Genomic DNA, 26,096 nt, shown 5'->3' with positions numbered 1-26,096 from the left:
AGTTCTATTTTTAGTTTTTTAAGGAACCTCCATACTGTTCTCCATAGTGACTGTATCAATTTACATTCCCACCAACAGTGCAAGAGGGTTCCCTTTTCTCTGCACCCTCTCCAGCATTTATTGCTTGTAGATTTTTTGATGATGGCCATTCTGACTGGTGTTAGGTGATACCTCATTGTAGTTTTGATTTGCATTTGTCTAACGATTAGTGATGTTGAGCAGCTTTTCATGTGCCTCTTGGCCATCTGTATGTCTTCTTTGGAGAAATGTCTATTTAGGTCTTCTGCCCATTTTTTGATTTGGTTCTTTGTTTTTTTAATATTGAGCTTTATGAGCTGTTTATATATTTTGGAGATGAATCCTTTGTCCATTGATTTGTTTGCAAATATTTTCTCCTATTCTGAGGGTTGCCTTTTCATCTTGTTTATAGTTTCCTTTGTTGTGCAAAAGCTTTTTTTTTTTTTTTGAAACCCTTTTATAGGAACATATTTGCAAAATCATCAGAGTACACCCAGAACTGTCTGTAAATGACAAAAGACTTAAAAATGACCACGGTTAAAGATTTGATGAAAGTTCATAATAATGCAGTTGACAAGAAAATTAGTTATTTCTGAGATATACATTTTAAAGTAATAACTAGGATTATTACTTATAACATTATACCAGAACATATAAGATTTTTAGAAATTTCATGTAATGTCTGAAACATTTATATTAACATATTTCCATACATATTTCCATACAAATACAAATATAAGATTTTTAGAAATTTCATGTAATGTCTGAAACATTTATATTAACATATTTCCATACAAATAACCCAATGAAAGTTTAGTATTAGTTGTTTTGTTTGTTTTTTTATACTGCAGGTTCTTATTAGGCATCAATTTTATACCCATCAGTGTATACATGTCAATCCCAATCGCCCAATTCAGCACACCACCATCCCCACCTCACCACAGTTTTCCCCCCTTGGTGTCCATATGTCCATTCTCTACATCTGTGTCTCAACTTCTGCCCTGCAAACTGGCTCATCTGTACCATTTTTCTAGGTTCCACATACATGCATTAATATACGATATTTGTTTTTCTCTTTCTGACTTACTTCACTCTGTATGACAGTCTCTAGATCCATCCACGTCTCAACAAATGACTCAATTTCGTTCCTTTTTATGTCTGAGTAATATTCCATTGTATATATGTACCACAACTTCTTTATCCATTCGTCTGTTGATGGGCATTTAGGTTGCTTCCATGACCTGGCTATTGTAAATAGTGCTGCAATGAACATTCAGGTGCATGTGTCTTTTTGAATTACGGTTTTCTCTGGGTATATGCCCAGTAGTGGGATTGCTGGGTCATATGGTAATTCTATTTTTAGTTTTTTAAGGAACCTCCGTATTGTTCTCCATAGTGCCTGTGTCAATTTACATTCCCACCAACAGTGCAAGAGGGTTCCCTTTTCTCCACACCCTCTCCAGCATTTGTTGTTTGTAGATTTTCTGATGATACCCATTCTAACAGGAGTGAGGTGATACCTCATTGTAGTTTTGATTTGCATTTCTCTAATAATTAGTGATGTTGAACATCTTTTCATGTGCTTCGTGGCCGTCTGTATGTCTTCTTTGGAGAAATGTCTATTTAGGTCTTCTGCCCATTTTTGGATTGGGTTGTTTGTTTCTTTAATATTGAGCTGAATGAGCTGTTTATATAATTTGGAGATTAATCCTTTGTCTGTTGATTCATTTGCAAATATTTTCTCCCATTCTGAGGGTTGTCTTTTCGTCTTGTTTATGGTTTCCTTTGCTGTGCAAAAGCTTTTAAGTTTCATTAGGTCCCATTTGTTTATTTTTGTTTTTATTTCCATTCCTCTAGGAGGTGCGTCAAAAAAGATCTTGCTGCGATTTATGTCAAAGAGTGTTCTTCCTTTGTTTTCTTCTTAGAGTTTTATGGTGTCCAGTCTTACATTTAGGTCTTTAATCCATTTTGAGTTTATTTTTGTGTATGGTGTTAGGGAGTGTTCTAATTTCATTCGTTTACATGTAGCTGTCCAGTTTTCCCAGCACCACTATTTGAAGAGGCTGTCTTTTCTCCATTGTATATCCTTGCATCCTTTGTCATAGATTAGTTGACCATATGTATGTGGGCTTATCTCCGGGCTTTCTCTCCTGTTCCATTGATCTATATTTCTATTTTTGTTCCAGTACCATATTGTGTTGATTACTGTAGCTTTGTAGTATAGTCTGAAGTCAGGGAGTCTGATTCCTTCAGCTCCGTTTTTTTCCCTCAAGATTGCTTTGGCTATTCGGGGTCTTTTGTTTCTCCATACAAATTTTAAGACTTTTTGTTCTAGTTCTGTCAAAAATGCCATTGGTAATTTGATAGAGATTGCATTGACTCTGTAGATTCCTTTGGGTAGTATAGTCATTTTCACAGTATTGATTCTTCCAATCCAAGAACATGGTATATCTCTCCATCTGTTTGTGTCATCTTTGATTTCTTTCATAAGTGTCTTATAGTTTTCTGAGTACAGCTCTTTTACCTCCTTAGGTAGGTTTATTCCTAGGTATTTTATTCTTTTTGTTGCAGTGGTGAATGGGATTTTCCCCTAATTTCTCTTACTAATCTTTCATTGTTAGTGTATAGGAATGCAAGAGATTTCTGTGCATTAATTTTGTATCCTGCAACTTCACCAAATTCATTGATTAGCTCTAGTAGTTTTCTGGTGACATCTTTAGGATTCTCTATGTATAATATCATGTCATCTGCAAACAGTAACAGTTTTACTTCTTCTTTTCCAATTTGTATTCCTTTTATTTCTTTAACTTCTCTGATTGCCGTGGCTAGGACTTCCAAAACTATGTTGAATAAGAGTGGCGAGAGTGGACATCCTTGTCTTGTTCCTGATCTTAGAGGAAATGCTTTCAGTTTTTCACCATTGAGAATGATGTTTGCTGTGGGTTTGTCATATATGGCCTTTATTGTGTTGAGGTAGGTTCCCTCTATGCCCACTTTCTGGAGAGTTTTTATCATAAATGGGTGTTGAGTTTTGTCAGAAGCTTTTTCTGCATCTATTTAGATGATCATATGTCTCTTATTCTTCAATTTGTTAATATGGTGTGTCCCGTTGATTGATTTGCATATGTTGAAGAATCCTTTCATTGCTGAGATAAATACCACTTGACCATGGTGTATGATCCTTTTAATGTGTTGTTGTATTCTGTTTGCTAGTATTTTGTTGAGGATTTTTGCATCGGTATTCATCAGTGATATTGGTCTGTTATTCTGTGTTTTTGTAGTATGTTTGTCTGGTTTTGGTATCAGGGTAATGTTGGCCTGCCTTGTAGAATATGTTTGGGAGTGTTCCTTCCTCTGCAATTTTTGGAAGAGTTTGAGAAGGATGGGTGTTAGCTCTTCTCTAATTGTTTGATAGAATGCACCTGTGAAGACATCTGGTCCTGGGCTTTAGTTTGTTGGAAGATTTTTAATCACAGTTTCAATTTCATTACTTGTGATTGGTCTGTTCATATTTTCTATTTCTTCCTGGTTCAGTCTTGGAAGGTGGTACCTTCCTAAGAATTTGTCCATTTCTTCCAGGTTGTCCATTTTATTGGCATAGAGTTGCTTGTAGTAGTCTCTTATGATGCTTTGTATTTCTTCAGTGTCCGCTGTAACGTCTCCTTTTTCATTTCTAATTTTATTGATTTGAGTCCTCTCCCTCTTTTTCTTGATGAGTCTGGCTAAAGGTTTACCGATTTTGTTGATCTTCTCAAAGAACCAGCTTTTAGTTTTATTGATCTTTGCTGTTGTTTTCTTTGGTTTTGTTTCATTTATTTCTGCTCTGATCTTCATGATTTCTTTCCTTCTACTAATTTGGTGTTTTGTTTGTTCTTTCTCTAGTTCCTTTAGGTGTAAGTTTAGTTGTTTATTTGAGATTTTTCTTGTTTCTTGAGGTAGGCTTGTATAGCTATAAACTTCCCTCTTAGAGCTGCTTTTGCTGCATCCCGTAGGTTTTGGATTATCGTGTTTTCATTGTCATATGTCTCTAGGTATTTTTTGATTTCCTCTTTGATTTCTTCAGTCATCTCTTGGTTGTTTAGTAACGTATTGTTTAGCCTCCATGTGTTTGTGTTTTTTACGGATTTTTCACTGTAATTGATTTCTAATCTCATAGTGTTGTGGTCAGAAAAGATGGTTGATATGATTTCAGTTTTCTTAAATTTACCGAGACTTGATTTGTGACCCAAGCTGTGATCTTTCCTGGAGAATGTTTCGTGTGCATTTGAGAAGAAAGTGTAATCTGCTGTTTTTGAATGGAATGTCCTATAAATATCAATTAAATCTATCTGGTCTACTGTGTCATTTAAAGCTTGCGTTTTCGTATTAATTTTCTGTCTGGATGATCTGTCCATTGGTGTAAGTGAGGTGTTAAAGTCCCCCACTATTAGTGTGTTACTGTCAATTTCCTCTTTTATAGCTGTTAGCATTTGCCTTATGTATTGAGGTGCTCCTTTGTTGAGTGCATATATATTTATAATTGTTATGTCTTCTTCTTGGAATGATCCCTTGATCATTATGTAGTGTCCTTCCTTGTCTATTGTAACGTTCTTTATTTTAAAGTCTATTTTGTCTGATATGAGAATTGCTGCTCCAGCTTTCTTTTGATTTCCATTTGCATGGAAGATCTTTTTCCATCCCCTCACTTTCAGTCTGTATGTGTCTCCAGGTCTGAAGTGGGTCTCTTGTAGACAGCATATATATGGATCTTGTTTTTGTATCCATTCAGTGAGCATGTGTCTTTTAGTTGGAGCATTTAATCCATTCACATTTAAGGTGATTATAGATATGTACATTCATATTACCATTTTCTTTATTGTTTTGGGTTTGTTTTTGTAGGTCCTTTTCTTCTCTTGTGTTTCCCACTTAGAGACGTTCCTCAAACATTTGTTGTAGAGCTGGTTTGGTGGTGCTGAATTCTCTTAACTTTTGCTTGTGTGTAAAGCTTTTGATTTCTCCATGGAATCTGAATGAGATCCTTGACAGGTAGAGTAATCTTGGTTGTAGGTTCTTCCCTTTCCTCACTTTAAATATATCGTGCCACTCCCTTCTGGCTTGTTGAGTTTCTGCTGAGAAATCAGCTGTTAATCTTATGGGAGTTCCCTTCTATCTGATTTGTCATTTTTCCTTTGTTGCTTTCAGTAATTTTTCTTTGTCTTTAATTTTTGTGAATTTGATGACTGTGTCTCGGCGTGTTTCTCCTTGGGTTTAACCTGCCTGGGACTCTCTGCGCTTCTTGGACTTGGGTGGCTATTTCCTTTCCCATGTTAAGGAAGTTTTCAACTATAATCTCTTGACATATTTTCTCGGGTCCTTTCTCTCTCTCTTCTCCTTCTGGGAGCCCTATAATGCGAATGTTGTTGCGTTTAAGGTTGTCTCAGAGGTCTCTTATGCTGTCTTCATTTCTTTTCGTTCTTTTTGCTTTATTCTGTTCCACAGCAGTGAATTCCACCATTCCCTCTTCCAGGTCATTTATCCGTTCTTCTGCCTCAGTTATTCTGCTATTGATTCCTACCGGTGTAGTTTTCATTTCAGTTTTTGTATTGTTCATGTCTGTTTGTTTGTTCTTTAATTCTTCTAGGTGTTTGTTCTTTAATTCTTCTATGTCTTTGTTAAACATTTTTTGCATCTTCTCGATCTTTGCCTCCATTCTTTTTCTGAGGTCCTGGATCATCTTCACTATCATTATTCTGAATTCTTTTTCTGGAAGTTTGCCTATCTCCACTTTATTTAGTTGTTTCTCTGGGATTTTATCTTGTTCCTTCATCAGGTACATAGTCCTCTGTCTTTTCATTCTGTTTATCTCTCTGTGAATGTGGTTTTCGTTCCACAGGCTGCAGGATTGTGGTTCTTCTTGTTTCTCCTGTCTGCCCTTCAAGAACTTTTTCATTTCAGGATATTTGAGAGTAAATTGCTAACATGATGCTCCAGCACCCCTGAATACTTCAGTGTCTATTTCCTTTGAACAGTGGCATTCTCCTACGTAATTACAGTGCAACCATCCAAATTAAGAAAGTAATAGATGTATTCCTACCACGTGATTTCAGACCCTCTTCAGGTTTGGCTGTTTGTCCCAACAGTGTCCATTATTCAGTCCAGCATTGTGTTGTATTTGGTTACCACGTCTCCCTAGTCTCCTTCAGTCTGGAAATATCCCTTGGTCTTTCCTTGACTTCTATGACTTTGGCAGTTTTGAAAACTGCAGGTCAGATATGCTGTGGAATGTCCTTCTACATTCTTCTACGAAATTTAGAATTTATCTGATGCTTCCTCATGTTTAGAATAATGTCACTTTTTGGCACAAATGTCTGAGAAATGATGCTGCATTTTTCTCATGTTTCATTACATGGTTTCTATTTTTCCCATTACTGAGGATGCTCACTTTGATCATTTAATTAAGAAGCAGTGTGCTAGGTTTTTTCACTGTCAAGTTAATCTTTTCACCCTTTCTTATTAATAAGGCTATTGGGAAGGTACTTCAGGATCATAAATATCCTATTCTTTGCCATACTTTAACGCACTGGTTTTAGAATCCACTGGGTGTTTTTTTGTGGGGAGGGAGGTCTTATTTAATTATTATTCCAGTGGCTGCCACGTGGTGATTTTCTTCCTTCTACACCTATTAGTTGGCTTTTTATTTATTTAAAAAAATATTTATTTATTCATTTATTAGGCTGCGTCAGGTCTTAGTTGCGGCACGCGGGATCTTAGTTGCAGAGCACGGATTTCTCTCTAGTTGTGGTGTGCTGGCTCCAGAGTGTGCGGTCTTAGTTGCTCCGCGGCATGTGCGATCTTAGTTCCCCGACCAGGGATTGAACCCGCATCCCCTGTATGGAAGGTGGATTCTCAACCACTGGACCACCAGGGAAGTTCCAGTTGGCTTTTTAACTATAAGAAAGAGCTTTCTTTTCTTGCCATGTATTCATTTATTTATCTAAATCAACAGGGCCACATGTCTTGCTATTTTATAGGTTTTGGTCCATTTCTATGATTGCTTATTTTGATGCCCAAATTGTCCCAGATTTGGCCAGTGGGTTTTTGTGTTCTTTTGGTTTGTCTATATTGTGTGTGATTAATTCCTTACTTTCTGACAGAACAAGGTATTCCAGGCTCATCTTTTACTTTTCTCGAATCAGCCAGTTCTCCAAGGAGCCCTACTTCCTTTTAGTGAATGGGATTTAGAAACCAACATCTGGGCACTGGGTGTGCTCATTGCCATTGAAGTGTTGCTTGCTCACAGATCCTGTCAGTCAACAATGTTAGGGAAAATGTTTGTGTGTGTATACAACATTTACAACTATAGTTCTGTATCTGTTTATATTAGTATGTTAAAATATCTGTATTTCAGTGTCTATATTGCTAACCAGGAGTTCACACCAATACCTCTAATTCCAGTCCAGTACCATAGAGTTCTTTCTAGTTTTCTCCCTTTTCTTATTTGTAGCCCCTTTTCTGACAATGATGAACTTGACTCCCATTATGTAGCCACTATCCTGTCACTTCTACCCCCTCCTCATTTTGGGACCCTCCTCTTCCTGCTCAGGCTGTGACGCCCCATGCTGGGCCACGTCTCCCTTCACCCTTTTCCTAGCGCAGACACCTTCCTCACCTCATGCCAAAATTTCCTGCCACTCCTACCCTGATGCTTACTTTGCCCAGCCTTGTCTAATGGCTTTTATACTGAGCTATGCAAGAAGGAAGGAAAGAAAGAAGTTGACATTATCTCTTAAGCCCTTTTTGGTATATTATACATAGTTTTCATAATTACAGTTTTTCATGCTTACATACTATAATGTTGTATCTGCTGTGACGTGGGATTGGACAGATGAGGACTGGAAAGGATGTAGTTTATTGGTGTTAGTGAAGTCATACCAGAAATCAGTTGCAAGGAGTTATCTCAGAAATGAAGGACAGCAGCATGGACCAGGGTGATCATGCTTTCATAGGAGGTGCATAGCGTCCATCAGAGACATTCTACAAGCAACTGATGGAGCACCCACCCATGTACCATCTCCAAACCATCCACCCATCCACCCATCCACCCATGCATTGATCTCCCCATCAGTTTTTCACTCTTAGTATTTTTCAGTTTCAAGGTTAGTTGAGCTTGGGAGACATCTGGTGCCCTGGAGCTGGCCAGAAAGGTCAGAGGTCAGCAGTAGCAGGTGACCAGCCCAAAAAAGGACACAGTGAGCACCCAGTGACCATTACCAAAGCAACATACCTGCTTTTTTGCAACCAGGACAATGGCCCTGGCAATAATGGATGGAGAATCTGATTCTTTCCAGGCAGCAGTATTGATCATGATGAGACACTGTCTCTGCCCTGAGCCCAGAAAGTCACCATAATTGATTGGCAGACAAGAGGTCACTATGTAAGGCTCTTCAATGGCGGTCCCTGCCTGGGAACACACAGGCCTTTGTGTGAACAACAGGTGTAATTGGAGGGTAGACAGTTGACAGATGACCCCACAAGTGAATTATGTAACTGGATCTGGACCACAGCCAGACCACCTGTCTGTCCTCTCTTAGCGCCTCAGGTGGGGGCCCTGCTGCTGTTTCTTCAGGCAGCAGGGGTGTTGCAGGGGTCATGATGAGAGGTGAGAGACGTGTCTCCTTGTCTAGCAGAGATCTCTGTACTGGCTGTGTCTCCCTCAGTTAGGTCAGAGGGAGGTGACCTTGTGATGATGACTGTTTATTGCTACAGGATTTTATAAGTGGCTTGTACTGGTTTTCAATATCATCATTAATGCATGAGTAGAACTCGAATTCTTTTTGAAATATTTAATACATCTGGGGTTCACTGGTATATAAAGTATAGATTTAATTAATTTTCTCCCACATTGGTATACCATTATCATAACCTTCCCATCACCTCCCTTTTGAAGAAACTTACTTTACCAAAAAAATAAGAAAGTCACACAAAGTACTGTATTTGTTTCTTGGCTTTCTAGTTTGTTCCAGTACTCTGTATTTCTACTTTTGTGCCTATATCACACAGTTTTAATGCTTGTTGTGTTATAATATGCTTTAATTTTTGTTCTTCTCTGAGTGGGTTTTTGCTTTTCATGCCTATTAATTTTTTCCAAAGAAATTTTAGAATCATTTTGTTGTGCTAAAATATTCTTTGAGAAGTTAGATTCTAATTTCATTTGATGTGTTCACATTAAAAAAAAAAATTTCCATCTTGGAACTTATATTTATTCAGTATGCCTCTTCTCATATTTGAATTTTCATCTATTTCCTCCAATAAAACTTTGAAGACTTTTAATTTATGTGCTTGTTGAACTGTGTTTATTCATGTATACAAAATTCTGAACATAGTTATATACATTAACTGTTCAAAAATGGAAAGGAAAAAACCCTTTATATATATATTCTGTAATAATCTGTTTTGATTATTTCGAGCACAAAGGACCTTTGAGGATGTTGATTTAAAACCGTATGGGAAAGTGATGCCCAAAGAATTCAGTGTCTGGAATCCAGGACTTCTGAGTCTTGTGCATTGTTCTTCCAAATACCCCAAAGCAGCCTGGTGTGTTTGTGAAATCACTCACAGGAAGTTAGAGAGGAAGTTACAGTTGGGGTTAATTTGAGGACATTTTTTAGCATAAACAGCGCTTGAATCACAAATAGCCCACAAATGTCAGTATCAGCTGCTGGATCTACCTGGCTCTGTTGTCCGGCCATCACACTGTTTCCTCCCTGTGCATTCCCTGCTCCAGCCGTGTTTCTCTGGAGCTTCTGGAACTTACACCACCCACAGTCTTGGCCACTGGATGCTGAGAAGGCTGTCAGGTGGTTTCCAGTGACCATTGCTCCTGCCATGTTATGGGTTAGTCTCTTGTGGATTTGCCTGGAAGCTGTTAATGTGTAATGTTCTTGTGAGAAAATGAGTCCAAACTAAATTCTGAAAAAGGAACTTTTAGAGCATGTATTGTTTAACATGGGAACCTCCTAGAATTTAATATTTAATGTTGGGGTTATCCTTCCATCACCCCTCAAAAATTATTAGCTTATTTATTTAGTTCAGAGAAATTGCTTATCATTCCATTGCCATCTGCTTATGTAGCGATGATTGTCTCTAATTCTCCTGTGGATTGAGGCATGGTAGATAAATAATAAATGTATCTCCTGAGTGGTATTTTTATTAAGTGGTTTTTTATCTTAAACTTTTAAAGTCCATTTGAAAATTATACCTATTCAAATTAGTGATGGCTGGAACTGAACTTTTGATCTTCCTATTGAAGATATGATTTGTCCTAAGAAAGTGGTAGTCCTAATTGTCACTCAAGGTTAATTGTCAGAATTATCTTTCCCTGCAGGGCGCTCTTAATTGTTTCATTACCCTGGTGCCATGGCTTTCAGACCGAATGGGCTCGAGTTCCTCTGGAATTCTGCTGTGCTGCTCAACAGCTTTCTCAGTGTCACTGTCAATGAAATTGGCAGAAAAATGCTATAGCATTAAAACACAGTGCACTTATTTTATAAATGTCATAGCAGGTCATAGGGCAGTGAAATGTAAGCCGACTCTGTGTTCCAAGGCATTACGTGAGAGGAGCAAGATGGGAACTTTTTTTTAAATCTACACACTTTAAGACTGGAAGATCCCATCAAGGGAAAAACGTGTACAGTTCTTCAAAAATTAAGGCTTAAAATTCTCCACTTAAATTGTCTTGATTTTTGAGGATTACTAAAATGAGAACTGGAGCAAGTTTTTTTAAACACAGAACAATATGATATATTGTTTGTGGTTACGAAAATATGTAGCAAAAATAAAAAGATGTGAATGGGACTTAACACATACCTACTTTAAAAAAAATTTATTGAAGTATAGTTGATTTATAATGTTGTATTTAATTTCTGTTGTACAACAAAGTGACTCAGTTATACATGTATATTTTCTTTTTCACATTCTTTTCCATTGTGGTTTATCACAGGATATTGAATATAGTTCCCTTTGCTATACAGTTGGACCTTGTTGTTTATCCATCCTATGTGTAATAGTTTGCATCTGCTAATCCCATCCTCCCCAGTCCTTCCCTTTCCCATCCTCCCTCCCCTTTGGCAACCACAAGTCTGTTCTCTATCTCTGTGAGTCTTCTTTTTTTTTGTAGATATGTTCATTTGTGTCATATTTTAGATTCCACATATTAAGTGATATCATATGGTATTTGTCTTTCTCTAGGTCCATCCATGTAGCTGCAAATGGCATTGTTTCATTCCTTTTTATGGCTAAGTAGTATCCCATTGTATATATATACCACATCTTCTTTATCCATTCATCTGTCAATGGACATTTAGGTTGTTTCCATGTCTTGGCTACTGTAAATAGTGCTGCTATGAACATTGGGGTGCATGTATCTTTTTGAATTATGGTTTTGTCTGGGTATATGCCCAGGAGTGGGATTGCTGGATGATATGGACACATGCCTACTTTAGAATAGTGTTAACCTTTAGAGAGGAAGTGGGGAAGGGCTTGATCAGGCAGGGAAACAGGAAGATGTTAAACTGTATCTGTAAGATTTTATTTTTTAAAGAAAAAAAGACTAAACCAAAAAAAAAGGTATATGCACTTTATTAAAACATAATAAAAAAAAACCCATAATAATAATAGGGAAACAAGATAAAAAACAGCAGCATGTTCATACTCCAAAAGCTGCCTTGGCTTTTACCCATGAAACCATTTTTAAGTATAGGTATCAAGAACAGAGAATGTAGATATTATAATATAACATGATCTAACCATGTTAACTCCATATTTGACTGGATTCTTGGCTCACCAGCAGTTTCCTCTCTTTTCGCTGCCTTTCTCCAGTATATTGTTGCTACTTGGTATTTAAATGTCTCTTTTCATTAGTAAATTAGTGTTCATTTGGAAATGTGTTGGTTAGGCTGTGCCATTAAAAAGCACGTGTAGTAATTACCACTTCCTTACAAAAGTCACTTATATATCACTTGTGAATGTCAACTAATAGGAGATTTATCTGTGTTTAGCAGATTGTCACCACCGCAGGGGAAATTTTTTACCTGTATCAGTTAACTGCTTTAATTTCTTTCAGACTGCATAAATAGTACTTCCTCTGCCTTAAATTACAGGAATGTTTTCATCTGGTAAAGTCACTAAAAAGAAAAGCATTTGCTAATACTGTGAGAAATAAATGTGCTGACATCTATAATGTAAGTTGTCTAAAGCCTGGCACCTGAAGCTTTTCTCCTCTTTTTTGGGTTCCTCCAGGAACAGTGCATAGGATTTGCAGCATTGCATCTAACCTTGTTTTTCAGTGGGTGTGTTCTCTGAAGCATAGTTTCCCTCACTCCCATGATGCCATAGAATGATTCCATAGAAAGAAGAGGCCTTTCCCCGAGAAGAAAGTATGCATTGACCATGGTGTCTAGTCTGTAGGCCTTGAACTGTTTTTGGCAGAGTCTCAGACCCTGGATTTTTCTTTTTTTCATATATTTAATATGAAATGTAAAAAAAATCAAATGCGTTATCACTAAAACTGTATTTCAACCTTTGCCCTATAATTGCTATGAACTATTTTCCCTTATTTTAATTATTATTTTTTCTTTTTACTCTAATATGTTACTTTAAAGCTGATAGTTGCTAAATGTAATTAATGTTTTAAGGAAATTCAAAATCAGTGGACTCCTTTGGTCTTGCTGGTTTGTCAGAGCCATTGAATGCTCATCTCTCCTGTTAGAAGTGCTGCAGAAACTCCATCTGGGGAATTTACACTTAGGTGCATTTGAATGTGTCGTGCTTGAGTGCCAAAATATATTTGCATCTATTCAAGCACTTAGAGGGAACAGGTGATTGTCTGGGGAGTGGAGCTGAGGAGCCTTTGATAAAATTTTCATCTGCTGAAGGGCTGCTATGAGTTGTTCAGTGACAAATTAAAAAAAGGATTTTAGTGGAACTAGAAACAGAAATAGATTTTCCAACAGTTTAGCCAAGATGTCTAGTGAACAGAAGAGCCCTTTCACATTTTACAAAAAGCCAGCAGATAGTGGTGTCTAACTTCCCATTTAACTTACCTGCCCTTGCCCTTAAGCACTCATTAGATTTCATCCTCAAATTTGAGACCTGCAAAGCTGACACCTGTCACTTGTGCATGGATGATTCATTCAGCAGAGACTGCTGAGTGTCAGAGCCCTAACTGTTCTTAAAGACTGTACCCAAGGCCAGTGGTTCTTAGTGTGTCCTCAGGTCAGCAACGTCAGCGTTACCTGGGGGCCTTTCAAAAATGCAAATTGCCAAGCCCCATCCTTGACCCGCCAAATCAGAAAATCTGTGGGTGGGCCCAGCAATCTAGTTTTTGGTTTTGTTTTTTTTTTAAAATAAATCCTGCAGGTGATTCTGATGCACCTGTATCAGAACATGTCAGTATGAGGACCAAGGCTAACCACAAATTCTTGCCCCAGACTTTGGTGCAGGAGACAACCATTTGTCAGTCTCTTTAAAACCCTTTCATCTCCTGTTTGAATCATTACATCTATTTTTCATGATCTCTCACTCCTTTTTAAGTTTCATTTTTAGCTCGACAGCCCCATAGGGTGACTTTACAGGGTGTCTTGGTATGGATATCTTGGAGTTTACCCGTTTGGTGTTTAACGGGCTTCTTGAATCTGTACGTTTCTATCTTTCTACAGATTTGGGAAGTTCTCAGCCATTGTTTGTTTAAAAATTGTTTTTCTGCACTACACTCTTTCTCCTCTCTTTCTGGGACTCTGGTTACATGAATGTTTAATATTTTAGTATTGTCCCACAGATCCCTGAGGCTCTAATTACTTATTTTTATCTTTCTGTAAACTTTTTTCCTCTTCGCTTTTCAGATGAGATCATTTCAGCTGATCTGGCTTCATGTTCACTGGTTTTTTTTTTCTCTGTCATCTCCATTCTGCTATTGAGCCCATCCAATGAGTTTTTAAAATTTTGATTACTGTGTTTTTCAGTTGTAATATTTGATTCTTTTTTGTATACTTTATTTCTTTGTTGAAACTCCTTATTTTTCAAGAGTGTTCACCCATGTTTGACCTCTTTTTTGTTTTTGTTTTTGTTTTAGGGCCCATCATTTTTATTTCTAAGTCATCTGATATAGAAAACTAAAAGCTTTTTATTATGGAAAATTTCAAACATATACAAAATACAGAATATTATAATTAACCTCCATCACCCAGTTTCAATAATTATTAACATTTTTTGCTTATCTTTTTTCATCTAGGCATTCTTCCCTGACCCCACCCCACCCCCTCACACACATTTTTCAGGGCATCCTATAGGATAAATTGTTTTAACAATTTTATAATAGCTGATTCAAAGTCTTTATCAAATAAGTACAACATCTCTGTGATCTCAGCATTAACATCTGTTGTTTGTGTTTTGCTATGCAAGTTGAGATTTTTTTTCCAGTTCTTTATATGCTGAGTAATATTGAATTGCATTTTGGACATTTTTATCTTATATTGTAAGACTGAGGGTCTTGTTTAGACTGAGGGTCTTGTTTCAGTTCCATTGGAAATGTTGATTTTTGCCTGTTTGTTTTAGCAGGCAGTTGACCTGGTCGGATTTAGACCATAAGTGAGAATCAGTATGTGGGTCGTGATTCTAGTTCCAAGGCCCATTCAGTTTTCCAGGCCTTTGTGATGCTATTCCAGTCTGTCCCATGTGTGTGCTATTCCAGTCTGTCCCATGTGTGTGCCATCCAGTGGCCAGCCTGGGAGCTGAGCAGTGGTCTGGCTCTTAGTTTAACTCTGAAAGTCTCTATGTGCTGCTGGGGGTCACCTCCATGTGTGCACCGTTGGGGGTGGCCCAGGAATTCATACACAATTCCATGAGGTTGCCTTCCTGAACTTCTCCCTCTACACCATCTCTCAAGTACTTTCTGGTTCCTTGGGACTTTCTTTTTCTGCCCTCCAGCTAGACGTCTGGAGCTTTATTTATACTACTCTTTCATGTTCTTCCTGCGCTTGTGCCCATGTCTGGGCCGAGCAGTGAGAGGACAGAGAGGAGAACAACTGGTGTCTGCCGACCCTCCTGGGTCCACAGCTCCTGGGATTAGAGAGAGATTTTCTCCTGCCTCCCAGATTTAGGCATCTGTGGGCCCCCTGCTGCTGCCACTATTGCTGCTATGGGACCCTCTCCCTCCTCCTGGAACCAAAACTAGAAGCTTCTCCTGGAGTTCTCTCTTTTACACTAACGTCAACTTTTGGGTTTCTTCCCAGATGAAGCCGGGGACACTGGAGGAAAACAGTGGTAAATTCATCATCGGTCTGTGGTGCTTTAGGTCCTGGTCTCTTTCAATCCACCTGCTTCTGTTGGTTTTCAGACCCTTCAAGTAGCTGCTGCATGTGTTCTGTCCAGGCTGTCAGGTGTAGCTGCATTCAGAGGGAGAGGCGGGGGGGGGGGGGGGGATGCTGTCCCATCTCAGGCAGAACCAAAACTTCTCCCCCAGCATGGCCTCAGACTGATGGGAAAGGAGAGATTTACCCAAAGCCGAGTTCCAAAATGAATGAATGTGTTTGTCATAATGGTCCATGGAAGAAAGTGACGTAGATACAGAATTATCTAAAGGCTGGAAAGTGGGTGAGGTGGGGGGCAGGAGTAGCAGGAGACCAAGTTGCCTTGGCCGCTGAGTCTTGGCAGGTTTGTACGGCTCCCAGATCCCAGACTGGTGGCGTGGATTTTCTGTGGGATGTGCTCACCCTTCAGCAGATCAGTAATGTGGTCGCAGAGGTGAAGGACAGCACAGTGTTTTTATAGCCCGGGAGGCTTGGGGGTGGGCCGTAAAGAGGAGGAGTTGATGAAGGTAGGAGACTCATGGTGCTTAGGGAGAGGGGAGCAATGCGTTATATATCCTGTGTGTGTGTGTGTGTGTGTATGTGTGGTGGGGCGTAGAGGAGGGCCTTTCTAAAGTATGATTAAATTCAGAATGTGGAGCCCTGAAGCAGAATTTCTAAATGCCTCCTGGTTTTTGGCCTGTAAGCTCATATTACATTGCACCATACCCTTTTGGGAATACAGTTGTTTTATATGTTCATGTTAATGGTAACTCAGAATGAAATAATTCGAACATCATTACCTCAGAAATATTCATATGACAACATTTAATTTAAAACAGTTGATTTTTATTTGTGCAGTAGCAGAATTCGAAAATCTCACATAAAATTTGAGGACTGTAATTAATAGTGATATTAATGATTATTATCCCTACACTCCTTAGAAATCACTAGAAATCTTTACATGTTTAATTTTTTTCAGTGTGCCTGAAATATTAAAATAGAAAATCAGTGGTTTCATTCACAGAGACTTAAGTAAAGCTTTTTTTTGTTGTTACCAAGTGTCTTTGTCTACCTTTTTATAATGTCGTTTCCCCTCCATCCCCTTCTAAGATCGTCTGGAATTTGTCTGTCCTCAAGTATTTAACAGGCTCTCAAGTGATCTCAAAGATGCCATCATATATTTCAAGGAGGTTTAGATATACTCTAAAAATGACAAATTAAGTGCATCACAGAAAGTCCATATGCTGTGATTAATCACATTAACCTCAGATCAAGGAGTCGCTCATAGTTAAGGAGAATTTAAGATCTGGAAGGAAGCGTTGAAGACTCGGTGAGGGAGCTGAGCCCTGGAGGGGTTACCCCGTCAGGCAGGACACATGAGCTGGGTCTCTTCTGAAGGCCATGTACCGTCGCTCACTCTCATTGATTCATTCATTGCCTTTTCCCCTTCAGCTTTTTAAATATACTCACAAGTGTCCTTTAAACAAAAATATCACAAAATATCCCATAGGGTATGTCAACTCCTGGCTCCAGCTACTATCAACTCTGCCTTTCTCTTCATAAACAGACTTCTTTTACTTCTTCTGTTTTTTTTTTTTTTTTAATTTATTTATTATTTATTTATTATTTATTTATGGCTGTGTTGGGTCTTCGTTTCTGTGCGAGGGCTTTCTCTAGTTGTGGCAAGCGGGGCCACTCTTCATAGCGGTGCGCGGGCCTCTCACTGTCGCGGCCTCTCCCGTTGCGGAACACAGGCTCCAAACGCGCAGGCTCAGTAGTTGTGGCTCACGGGCCTCGTTGCTCCGCGGCATGTGGGATCTTCCCAGACCAGGGCTCGAACCCGTGTCCCCTGCATTGGCAGGCAGATTCTCAACCACTGCGCCACCAGGGAAGCCCACTTCTTCTGTTTTTTATTGAAGTGTAGTTGACTCACAATATTGCGTTAGTATCAGGTGTACAGCAGAGTACACAAACTTCTTGTATGAGTTGTCCACACTCAGGAGACCTCAACTGTGCTTTCCCTGGGCTTCTGAGGTTTTCCTTCTCCCCCTCTGAGGGTCCTTCTCTGTTTCCTTTGCAGGTTCATCTTCCTCTCCTTGGGCCATTAAAAGCCAAGCTCCTCAAGGTGCCCAGTGTTGGGTGGGCCCTCTTTTCTCCCACCTCTCTGTTCTCTCCTCTTTCCCACACCTGTGACTTCCTTTATTAGAGATGACTCTCAGATATATATAGAGAGATACCACATTCTCATGCACACACACGTATATGCACATATATGTGTATACATCTCTACCTTATATCTGTAGAGATGTGTGTGTATATGTGTATATACACATGGATCTTAGGTAGATATGTACACATATATATGTGTGTATGTCTGTCTCTCTGTATATTTTGAGATATATAGTTCATCTATAAATTTTTTTTAAATTACCATCAGGATTAATAAGCAATTCTTAATCCTCCAACTTTCTATATTTCATTTTGATCATTTAACAGAATATACTTGATAAAAACCAGGCGTTCTTTCAAAAATATACTTGCCAACATCAGGAGAACATCTTAAACAAAATATGCTTTATTTCAGCACCATAGCTTCTCATCACAGAGCACCAAATTATCAAAAATTATGCATATATATGTAATTGAGAGTAAAGTAGGTAGGAAAGTGGGTCGGTTGGTAGATGGACAGATGGATTGAGAGATCTCTTAGGCGTTTCTTCTGGAGCTTCAGGCCCATATTTCTATCCGCAAAAGGCATCTCACATTCATTACGTGTAAAACCAAACTCAGGATTTCTCCCCCAACCTGATTTTGGTTCTTTTCCAGTGTTCTCAATCAGTGTGAACAGCTCCCCATCCAACTAGTTACAGCAAAGCCCGGGAGCATCTTCTTCACCTCCCTGGTCCCCCTGTCTAGCCCATCATGAGTCCTGGTGATCTTATCTACCAAGTATCTTCTGGATCTGTTTATTGACCTCTTACCCCTCCCTTCCAGTTCTGAGCCGCCATCATGTTTGACCTGGACCACTGCAGTAATCTCTTCCCTTGTTTATCTACATTTCTTCTTGCCCTCTGGTACATTCTTCAAACAGTAGAAAAAATGATCTTCCTGAAACTCACGTCTAATTGTGTGATGCTGCTGTTGCGCAAAGCCCTTCAGGGTCTTGCTGTTGCCCCTGCGTGAAGTACAAGATGCTTTACTGTATCCTGAGCAACTCTACATTCTCTGTCCTCCCCTCTCTCTCCAGCTTCACCTTGTGCAGTGCTCTCCCTGGTTTCCTCTGCCGTGTCTCCCATCACTCACCATCACCATCATCATCATCATCACTTCTTCCTGTCACAGTCTGTTGGATATGCCCCCCCCTCCCCCCGCAAGAGCTTGTCTTAAGCACCACCTCCTTCACGGCATCGTTCCCTAACCTCCCCTGCGGCCAGCCCCCTTCTCGCATGCTCGTGAGCCGGGGGCAGGGTAACTCTCCTTCAGTTGCAGCTTTGCGTTTATTTGTGGAATTGTTCGGTTAGTGACCTCTCCCTCCTGCTTGTTTACAAGTTCCATAAGGACAAGGTGTGTGTCCCACTCGTTCACCTCTGCATCCCCACCTCCAGTTCTTATCATAGCGCGGTAAGTGTTCATTCAGTATCTGTTGAGTGAATGGACACACAGCAGCAGCATGTAAAAAAAAAAAAAAATGAAGCACATCTTTTAAGCCAGTAGGTTTGTCCATAAAGGAATACGATAGAGGAAAGTGAAGGCACCAGCCTTAACAGAACCCCTTTTATGTGCCAGGTGGTTTATACACGTTATTTGGATGGAAAGAAGGAATGGTCATGGGTAGTTTTGTTTTCTTTCATGACTCCTCGAAGGGATTTTTATGTGTATTTCATGCAAATACATGGGTGGCAAGATTTTTTTCAGTGATTTAACATGATATGAAATATGTCTCTGAAATACTATCCTGTTTTTCCATTAACATATTTTAGCAATTTTCAACTTGTGTGGCTGGGCATTTGATTAACAGAAAAAAAAAAAAAAAGAATTGGATTAGATATAATACCTCAGATGAGATTGCCTTGTTAATCTCTAATGTCATTTTAAGAGCATTAAATACACATATATCCTGGACGTGGCTACTTAACTTTTGACTTTTGTATGGCACACAGTTTTGAGTCCCAGTCATAAAAGGCATATGGGAAACACCTTTCTTCATTGTGGTAATGGTGCCTTTCCATAATTGGGAAATATACAAACCCAATTTTATGTGAGGGGGATAAGCAGATTGTAGGTGGATAATATCCACTGCTGCCCTTCTGAGTCTCCCAAAACCGTGTGCTGCTTCTCACGTTGACTCCATTTCTGTTAAAAAACGACAGCCACCAGAACCAACCCTTCGGTTGCTCGCTGTGGTTATGACTAAACCCGTTAGGTTCTAACCGTATTGAATTTGAAGCTCCTTTGAGAATCTGTGACAGTATGTCACATAGGCAGGTGGATGTGCTGGTCTGAAGCTCCAGAGTGGCCATGTGGGGTATTGCTATTACCTGCAGGGTCCAGGTGCAGCTGGTACCCAACTAGAGGTCACGTGCCCTGTCCAGAGGAGGCAGCCAGCAGTAGCCCAGTGACAGCACAGATCTACTGATACCACATCTTCTAATTTTTGAAGGGAAGCCAGAAACTCAGACTTTTATGTGAAAACTACAGATTTTTAACTGTTGACAGTGAAGGATTTTGTTTTTTACATCTGCGCGGGACACACAAAACACATCCATGAGCTGATTTTTTTCTCTGACCTTTGTTGCAGATTCTTTATCCTGGCTGCTAGTTCTTCACGGTCTCTCTCTCCCTCATCTGTCCAATATGGGTTCCTGCTGCTGTTTCACATCGCCTGCATCTTGGCTGGACTTGACTCTCTCCTTTCTCCAGGCCCAGGAGGTCCATCTCCTGTCTCGGGCTCAGCCCCTCCCCTTGTCACCCTCACGTGGAGCATCTCTCTTGTCCTGTGAGACCCAGCTTAGGTCCTTGGTGCCACCTCCTGCACCCTGAACTCGTCATTTTGATCCGTCATGGTTGACTTCTAGATGAATGTCTTATCTTCACAAATAAGTTGCATTCTTTTTCAGGACAAAGATTGAACATGGGGTTTGCGGCGGCGGGGGGGGGGGTGGTTTGTTTTGAGGCTTGGTTGACTCTCAGGTGCGAATGGGACCAGAAAAGATAGTGAATCTCCTAAATGCCTCCAGGGACAGGGAGCTCACTGCCTTCTGTGACATCCATGCCAGTTTTGGACAACTCCTATCTTAGAACGCATCTGTTTGCTTAATCAAGCTGAAATTTGCCTCCCCACCTAATGATTTTGTTACCCTTGGGCATTTACACTGAATTCTTCTGCCCCTTGTACAATCATTTTCTGAACAAGCAGGACCCTAGTCGGTCCAAAGGAGCTGTTCTTGTGTGTCCAGTGTAGCCATCTAAACAGGGTTTTCACAAGAAGCAGTGTTTTTACGTGGAAATAGTCAGTGCGTATGTGCATTTTCTTTCCTATCGAATTCTGAGGGAGTTTTTAGTAATAGTGACCTATTACTAAAAACCTGTTACTCTGGCAGTTTCACCATGTTTTCATTTGAAAGCACTGTCCTTTGAGGTTTCTACTTTATCGGCATTAATAAACATTTCCTAAATTGGTGACCATACGCTTTGCTTGATATTCTAACATCTCTTTGGTTAACTGATTTCTGTTTTTCTTTTCAACAATCAAAAGTCTAATTATCTGTATACTGAGTTTTAAATCTCTTACGATATTGTAATGCTTAGATCCCTCACTTCTGCCCTGGGTAACATGAGTATTGTGACACTCGGCTCTAAAAATAAAAGCATTTGAAGATTTAGAATTGGCTTATGTAAGCAGACTTTTGCGACGAAAGCCTCCCCTTAACTCTATTGTTGTGTAGTACGCTGGAAATCACATCTCAGCTGCAGGATTCCATGTTAGAATGTCACCAGCTAACCAGGTTGCTCACTGTAAGCTCATTGCTGTTTCTGTGTGTTCTTAGGTGCCGTGATACTCTTGGGAAGAACCAATATGTTTCGCTTTAACCATCCGAAGGAGGCCGCCAGGCTCAGGGAGAAGAGGAAGGTGAGCAGCATGGAATCTCCTGTAGCCAGTTCCGCTCTGGGAGGGGCTGGGGTGGGGGAAGAGGGGGGTCTCCACTCTGGTTCCAGCAGTTTAACTTTCTGGAGCACAAATCAACCCATAGCCTGGACTGATTCTAGAGGGTTTGTTTCCCAGCGGATGGCTCCCTGGTGAAATAGGCTAGCAAGTCAGATCCAGAGCAGGAGGAGAGACACTGCTTCTCGACCCTCCTGTTGAGCCCTGCATCCCCTGAAAGGAGGTGGGCATCATTTCCCATTAAGTGGAGAGTGCCTTCCACTCAAGAGCATCTGTTTTAAGAGTTAACCCCATATCAGAATCACTTTCATCCAAATGTTGGCTCACTTGTAATTTTCATTCACAGTAAATTGGATTTTTGATTAGGGTGTGAAGCAGAGAGGGGGTGAGCTTAGGACGATTGGAAGAGACTTCAGCTTGGATGGGGATGACCAGAGGGCACTTGAAGTGCTGGATGAGGGAGGTAGGCAGAGGACCAGAAAGAGACGGGAAGAAATGGAAGGGAGAGAAATCTGTCTAGGACACCGTGTTGACCTTAGACTGAGGAAGAGAATGAAGTCACAGCTGAGTTTTCTGTGAGCCAGGCACTGTGCAGAACCTCCACATGTACCAGTTTACGTGCACAGAGGCTGTTATTACACCCACATCATAGATGTTCGAGATGAGAAACTGAGGCTGGCCTGTCCCGTGGCCAGCAAGCGGGGAGCCGGGGCTGCAGCCCTGAACGCTGACCCGGACGTGTGGCCCTTCACCCTGAGTTATGCAGCCCCTCATCTCAGCCTGCTTTTGCCGGGGCTGCCCAGAGTTGCCAGTGCGTTAAATGCGGAATAATGAGAAAACCGCAAACCCCAGCCTTCTCCAGGGCTGCCAGTTCCAGCCTGTGAAGCCTCTTGTCTGTTACAGCCCAGAGTCGCCCTAGAGGGCCCTTTTCAGGACAGAGGTGCAGGGAAGGAAACAGGTTTGCTGGTAACTTTCCGTGGAAGCAGAACAGGTTGGGCTATTGCTCTCTTGGTCCCCCTTCACCTCTCTGCCTCCCTCTTCGTCACTCAGCAAGTGTGAGGGCTGCTTCTGCCAGGGGACAGGGTTGACACAGATGCTGTCACCCCTTCCCTCCACTTGAACGCAGCAGCCGGGTCAGGGAGATCCACAGGGCTGTGCAGTTCCCGTCCGAGCTCCCTGGGGCCCTGCTGGCCTTAGCGTGGGGCTTGGGTTCCAGACGGATCCCTGGCCTGACCCCTGACGTGCATCCTCAGAGAGACTGGTTGTGTGCAGGCTGATGGGGGGCGTGAGCCCCTCACTGCCTCTCCCCAGTGGAGAGCGGGGAGCACAGAGCACGGCCTTCTCTTGCTGCCGAGGTAACCGCTCTGCCCTGTGTCTGCTCTTAGAGTGGCCTTCTGTCCTCCCTCAGCTTGTCCATGACCGACCTGTCCAAGTCCTGCGAGAACCTCTCTGCCGTCATGCTGTACAACCCAGGGTGAGTGGACTGCGGCGTTGCCTCCCCTGGGGTTGTCACTGTTGTGGTGTTTGTCGTGTCGACCCCATTAAAGTCATTAATTAAAAAAAGAAGTCAGTTAAATAGAATAAAACTTCTGCAGTCAGGCCTCCTTATCAAATCAGCCGTAGTCATTTTCCAGGTTCCTTTCCAGCCCTTGCTGTGTATGAACATCCTTTAACTTAGTTATAATCACGACACAGGATGAAGGGAGGGAGGGCTGGCGGTGGGGGGCAGCCGACCTGGGGCCTTGGAGGCCCCTGGAAGGAGTTTGACTGTTTTCTAACCATTTGAGGTCTTTAAGCAGTAGAGGAACGTGAAGATAAATTTACTACAAATATTAGGATGTGTGTCATTTGGAGAATGTAGCATAGAAGTGAGAGACCATTTAGGAAGCTACTTCCTTAGTCCCGGTGGGAGGTACCAGTGGCTTGGGTCTGGGTGGTCACCATAGTGATGGAGCATCGTGGAATCAAGGGCGGTTCCCAGGCTCCAGGTTTAAACATTTGGGCAGGTGATACACCTGCTCCTGAGGTACGGGAGGCAGGGGTGAGCAGCCTGGGCTGGCGGTGGGGGTGAGGGTTCAGTCTGTGTATCTTTCCTATTAGGTTGGAAGTTTTTCGAGGTCAGAGGCTTATCTTACTGATTTCTGTATTCTAGAGTGTCATTCACGTAACATGCTTGATGAACGTTTAGCAAACAGATTAAGAATGAAATTTTAGTAAGACACATGTGTCCTTTGGGGGGGAAAAGGTTTTTCACTAGTTCCTCTGGGCATGGGTGTTGTAAATGGTGGGAAATGGCACATCGTGAAAAGGAATGTGTTTCTGTGCACGAGTCGGTTTCCAAATGACACTGCAGTTGGTTGAATAGCCTCGAGTTCATGTTCAGGATCCTCAGGCAAAAGGTGGGAAGAGGGCCTCATGACGAAGTGAAGACTTAGGCCAAGGTAGTCAGAGAATTCAATGAGAAACACTCTGCGGTCGGCTGGGAGATGGTTCTGGATGGGTTGGATGTTGCCGTGATGCATCGTGTTCATCTGGCTTCAATTAGCAGACACATTTCATATCTGCCACCCTTGCAATACTCATTTGTACAAATTCAAATTCAGATGACTTAATACCTCATCATACCTTCATTCCCCCGACTCCAGGCCCCGCCCCCAACTTGCCACCTGCTATAGAGAATGATTACCCATGAATTAAAACATAACTGGAGAAAAGTTGCTGCCTCTGATTTATGGGAAGCAGACACCTTGTAAAGTTCTGTGCTCCGGCAACTCGGCAAAACAAAGCGGGATTAAAGCTAAGCTGGGCTGTTTTTACCTTTTTTGATGTTACAGGTGTGAATATCCTTAGCCTAAATTAAGCACCACGCGATAAAAGGGAAGAACGTTGAAAGAAGTATGTCCACTGCTTGGACACTAGCTGAATAGTTGTTACTTAAATCTAATAAGCCGCCTGCACACAGAGTGTGTTAGTCTCTCAAGATGGAAACGTAGGGCTGAGATGCTTCAACAGGGCAGCGCGTATTTATTGAGGGCGAGGAGAGTCCATAAGTGTCAGGTGCCGTGTTCTCTCTGCCTAAGAAAACGGACACATGGGTGTGAACCCACTTAGCGTGAAGTCATGGAAGTTATATGATTCAGGATTAGTAGCCTGTGACCTGGGAGGGCCAATGGGAAGGGAGTGGTGCAAATTGACGTGCTTGGAAGGGATTCTCTTCCGGTATACATGCCTTGTAATGTGTTGGGTGATTTAGAAAACCAGAGACTTTCAGAAAGAATCTTTTTTGACGTTGAGATCACCTCCAGCCAGCATCATGGGATCTGTGCCATAAGCCTAAATAACGGGAACCCACTTGTCCTCAACGCTTATGGAGACCAGGCCTTGTCCCCTATGTAACATCCTCCCCAGTTCTCCCCCTCTTCTGTGAACTCTCATTGCCATAGCAATGCGCAGCCTGTAGTAAATAGCTGGGGCCCATGGCAAGAGGAGGGTGGTGTGGAGGGCATAGCAGGGCTGTGAGGAGCCTTAAGTAGTAACCCTCCTAAGTCCCTGGTCTAGCACTTTCTTCTCCGTAGTTGAGGATATGAAGACGTTAGAAGTCTATAAAGATGCCTTATCTCGGAGAACAAAGTGGATAGAACACCAGCCAGAGATTTAGCCCTGGATGCCCGCCAGGTAGGAACCCCAAATCACTCCCTTCTGTTCCACTTGAGAATTCTGTTCAAGATTCACAAAAAAAACTGGATTCTGTGCTGGGCCCTGAGATGTTTGCAGGAAGAGGTTTTCCCCTGGAGAGATGTACTGGGAAGGAACATTTTATGAGCAAACACGGTGAGTGCTGGCCAGAGTCATGCTGAGCTTGGGAAGAGATAAGAGGATTCCGCAGGTTGGGGCCTGACTGAGGGGCGCTCTGAAAGCCGTGCCTGGGCGTGAGCAGTTTGCTTTGATCAACAGATGTCTATTCTTTGAGGAAATGCACTTTGGGGTTTGGGAGGATGGAGCAGGAGAGATGGCATCTCAGGTTCTGCTGGCACATTCACAGCACCTGTGTACATGGAATGTTTTTATAAGTTCTGGTTAGTGTGTTTAGAATGTATGATTATGAATAAAATGTACGGACCAAAATACAACAGAGAATTATTTTCTCTATACTCATAAGCATTTGCCAACTCATTTCTTCACTCTTTTTTTAAAATTGTGCTAAGATACACTTAACATGAAATTTGCCACCTTAACCATTTTTAGGCGTACAGTAGTGTTAAGTGTGTTCACATCGTTGCAGCTAACCTCCAGAAATTTTTCCCTATAAAACTGAAACTCTGCACCCATTAAGCAGTAATATCCCAACCCCCTCCCCCTCACCCCTGGCAACCGCCATTCTATTTTCTGTCTCTGAATTTGACTACTCTGGGTACCTCATATAAGTGGATTAATACATTATTTATCTTTTTGTGACTGGCTTTTTTCACTTAGCATAATGCCTTCAGAGTTCATCCATGTTGTAGCAAGTATCAGAGTTTCTTCCTCTTTAAAGTTGCATAACATTCCAATGCATGTATATGTCACATCTTATGTATCCATTCATCTGTCAA

The 26,096-nt window shown here is 41.2% G+C and overlaps 1 protein-coding gene across 2 annotated transcripts in view; it reads left to right on the top strand.

The window, feature by feature from the left end:
- KIF16B (kinesin family member 16B) overlaps window positions 1-26,096 on the top strand; it is a 302,268-nt gene that overhangs the window by 140,434 nt on the left and 135,738 nt on the right. For both annotated transcript variants that reach the window (XM_059897339.1, XM_059897338.1), the window contains exons 16-17: window positions 21,389-21,471; window positions 22,890-22,978. In XM_059897339.1, coding sequence (XP_059753322.1) covers window positions 21,389-21,471; window positions 22,890-22,978 — 172 coding nt within the window. The remainder of the gene's footprint in view (window positions 1-21,388; window positions 21,472-22,889; window positions 22,979-26,096) is intronic.

The sequence above is a fragment of the Balaenoptera ricei genome, chromosome 15, assembly GCF_028023285.1.
Source record: "Balaenoptera ricei isolate mBalRic1 chromosome 15, mBalRic1.hap2, whole genome shotgun sequence".
Taxonomy (NCBI): domain Eukaryota; kingdom Metazoa; phylum Chordata; class Mammalia; order Artiodactyla; family Balaenopteridae; genus Balaenoptera; species Balaenoptera ricei.
Note: the sequence above shows the minus strand (reverse complement) of the source record. Positions and strands in the feature narration are given on the sequence as shown.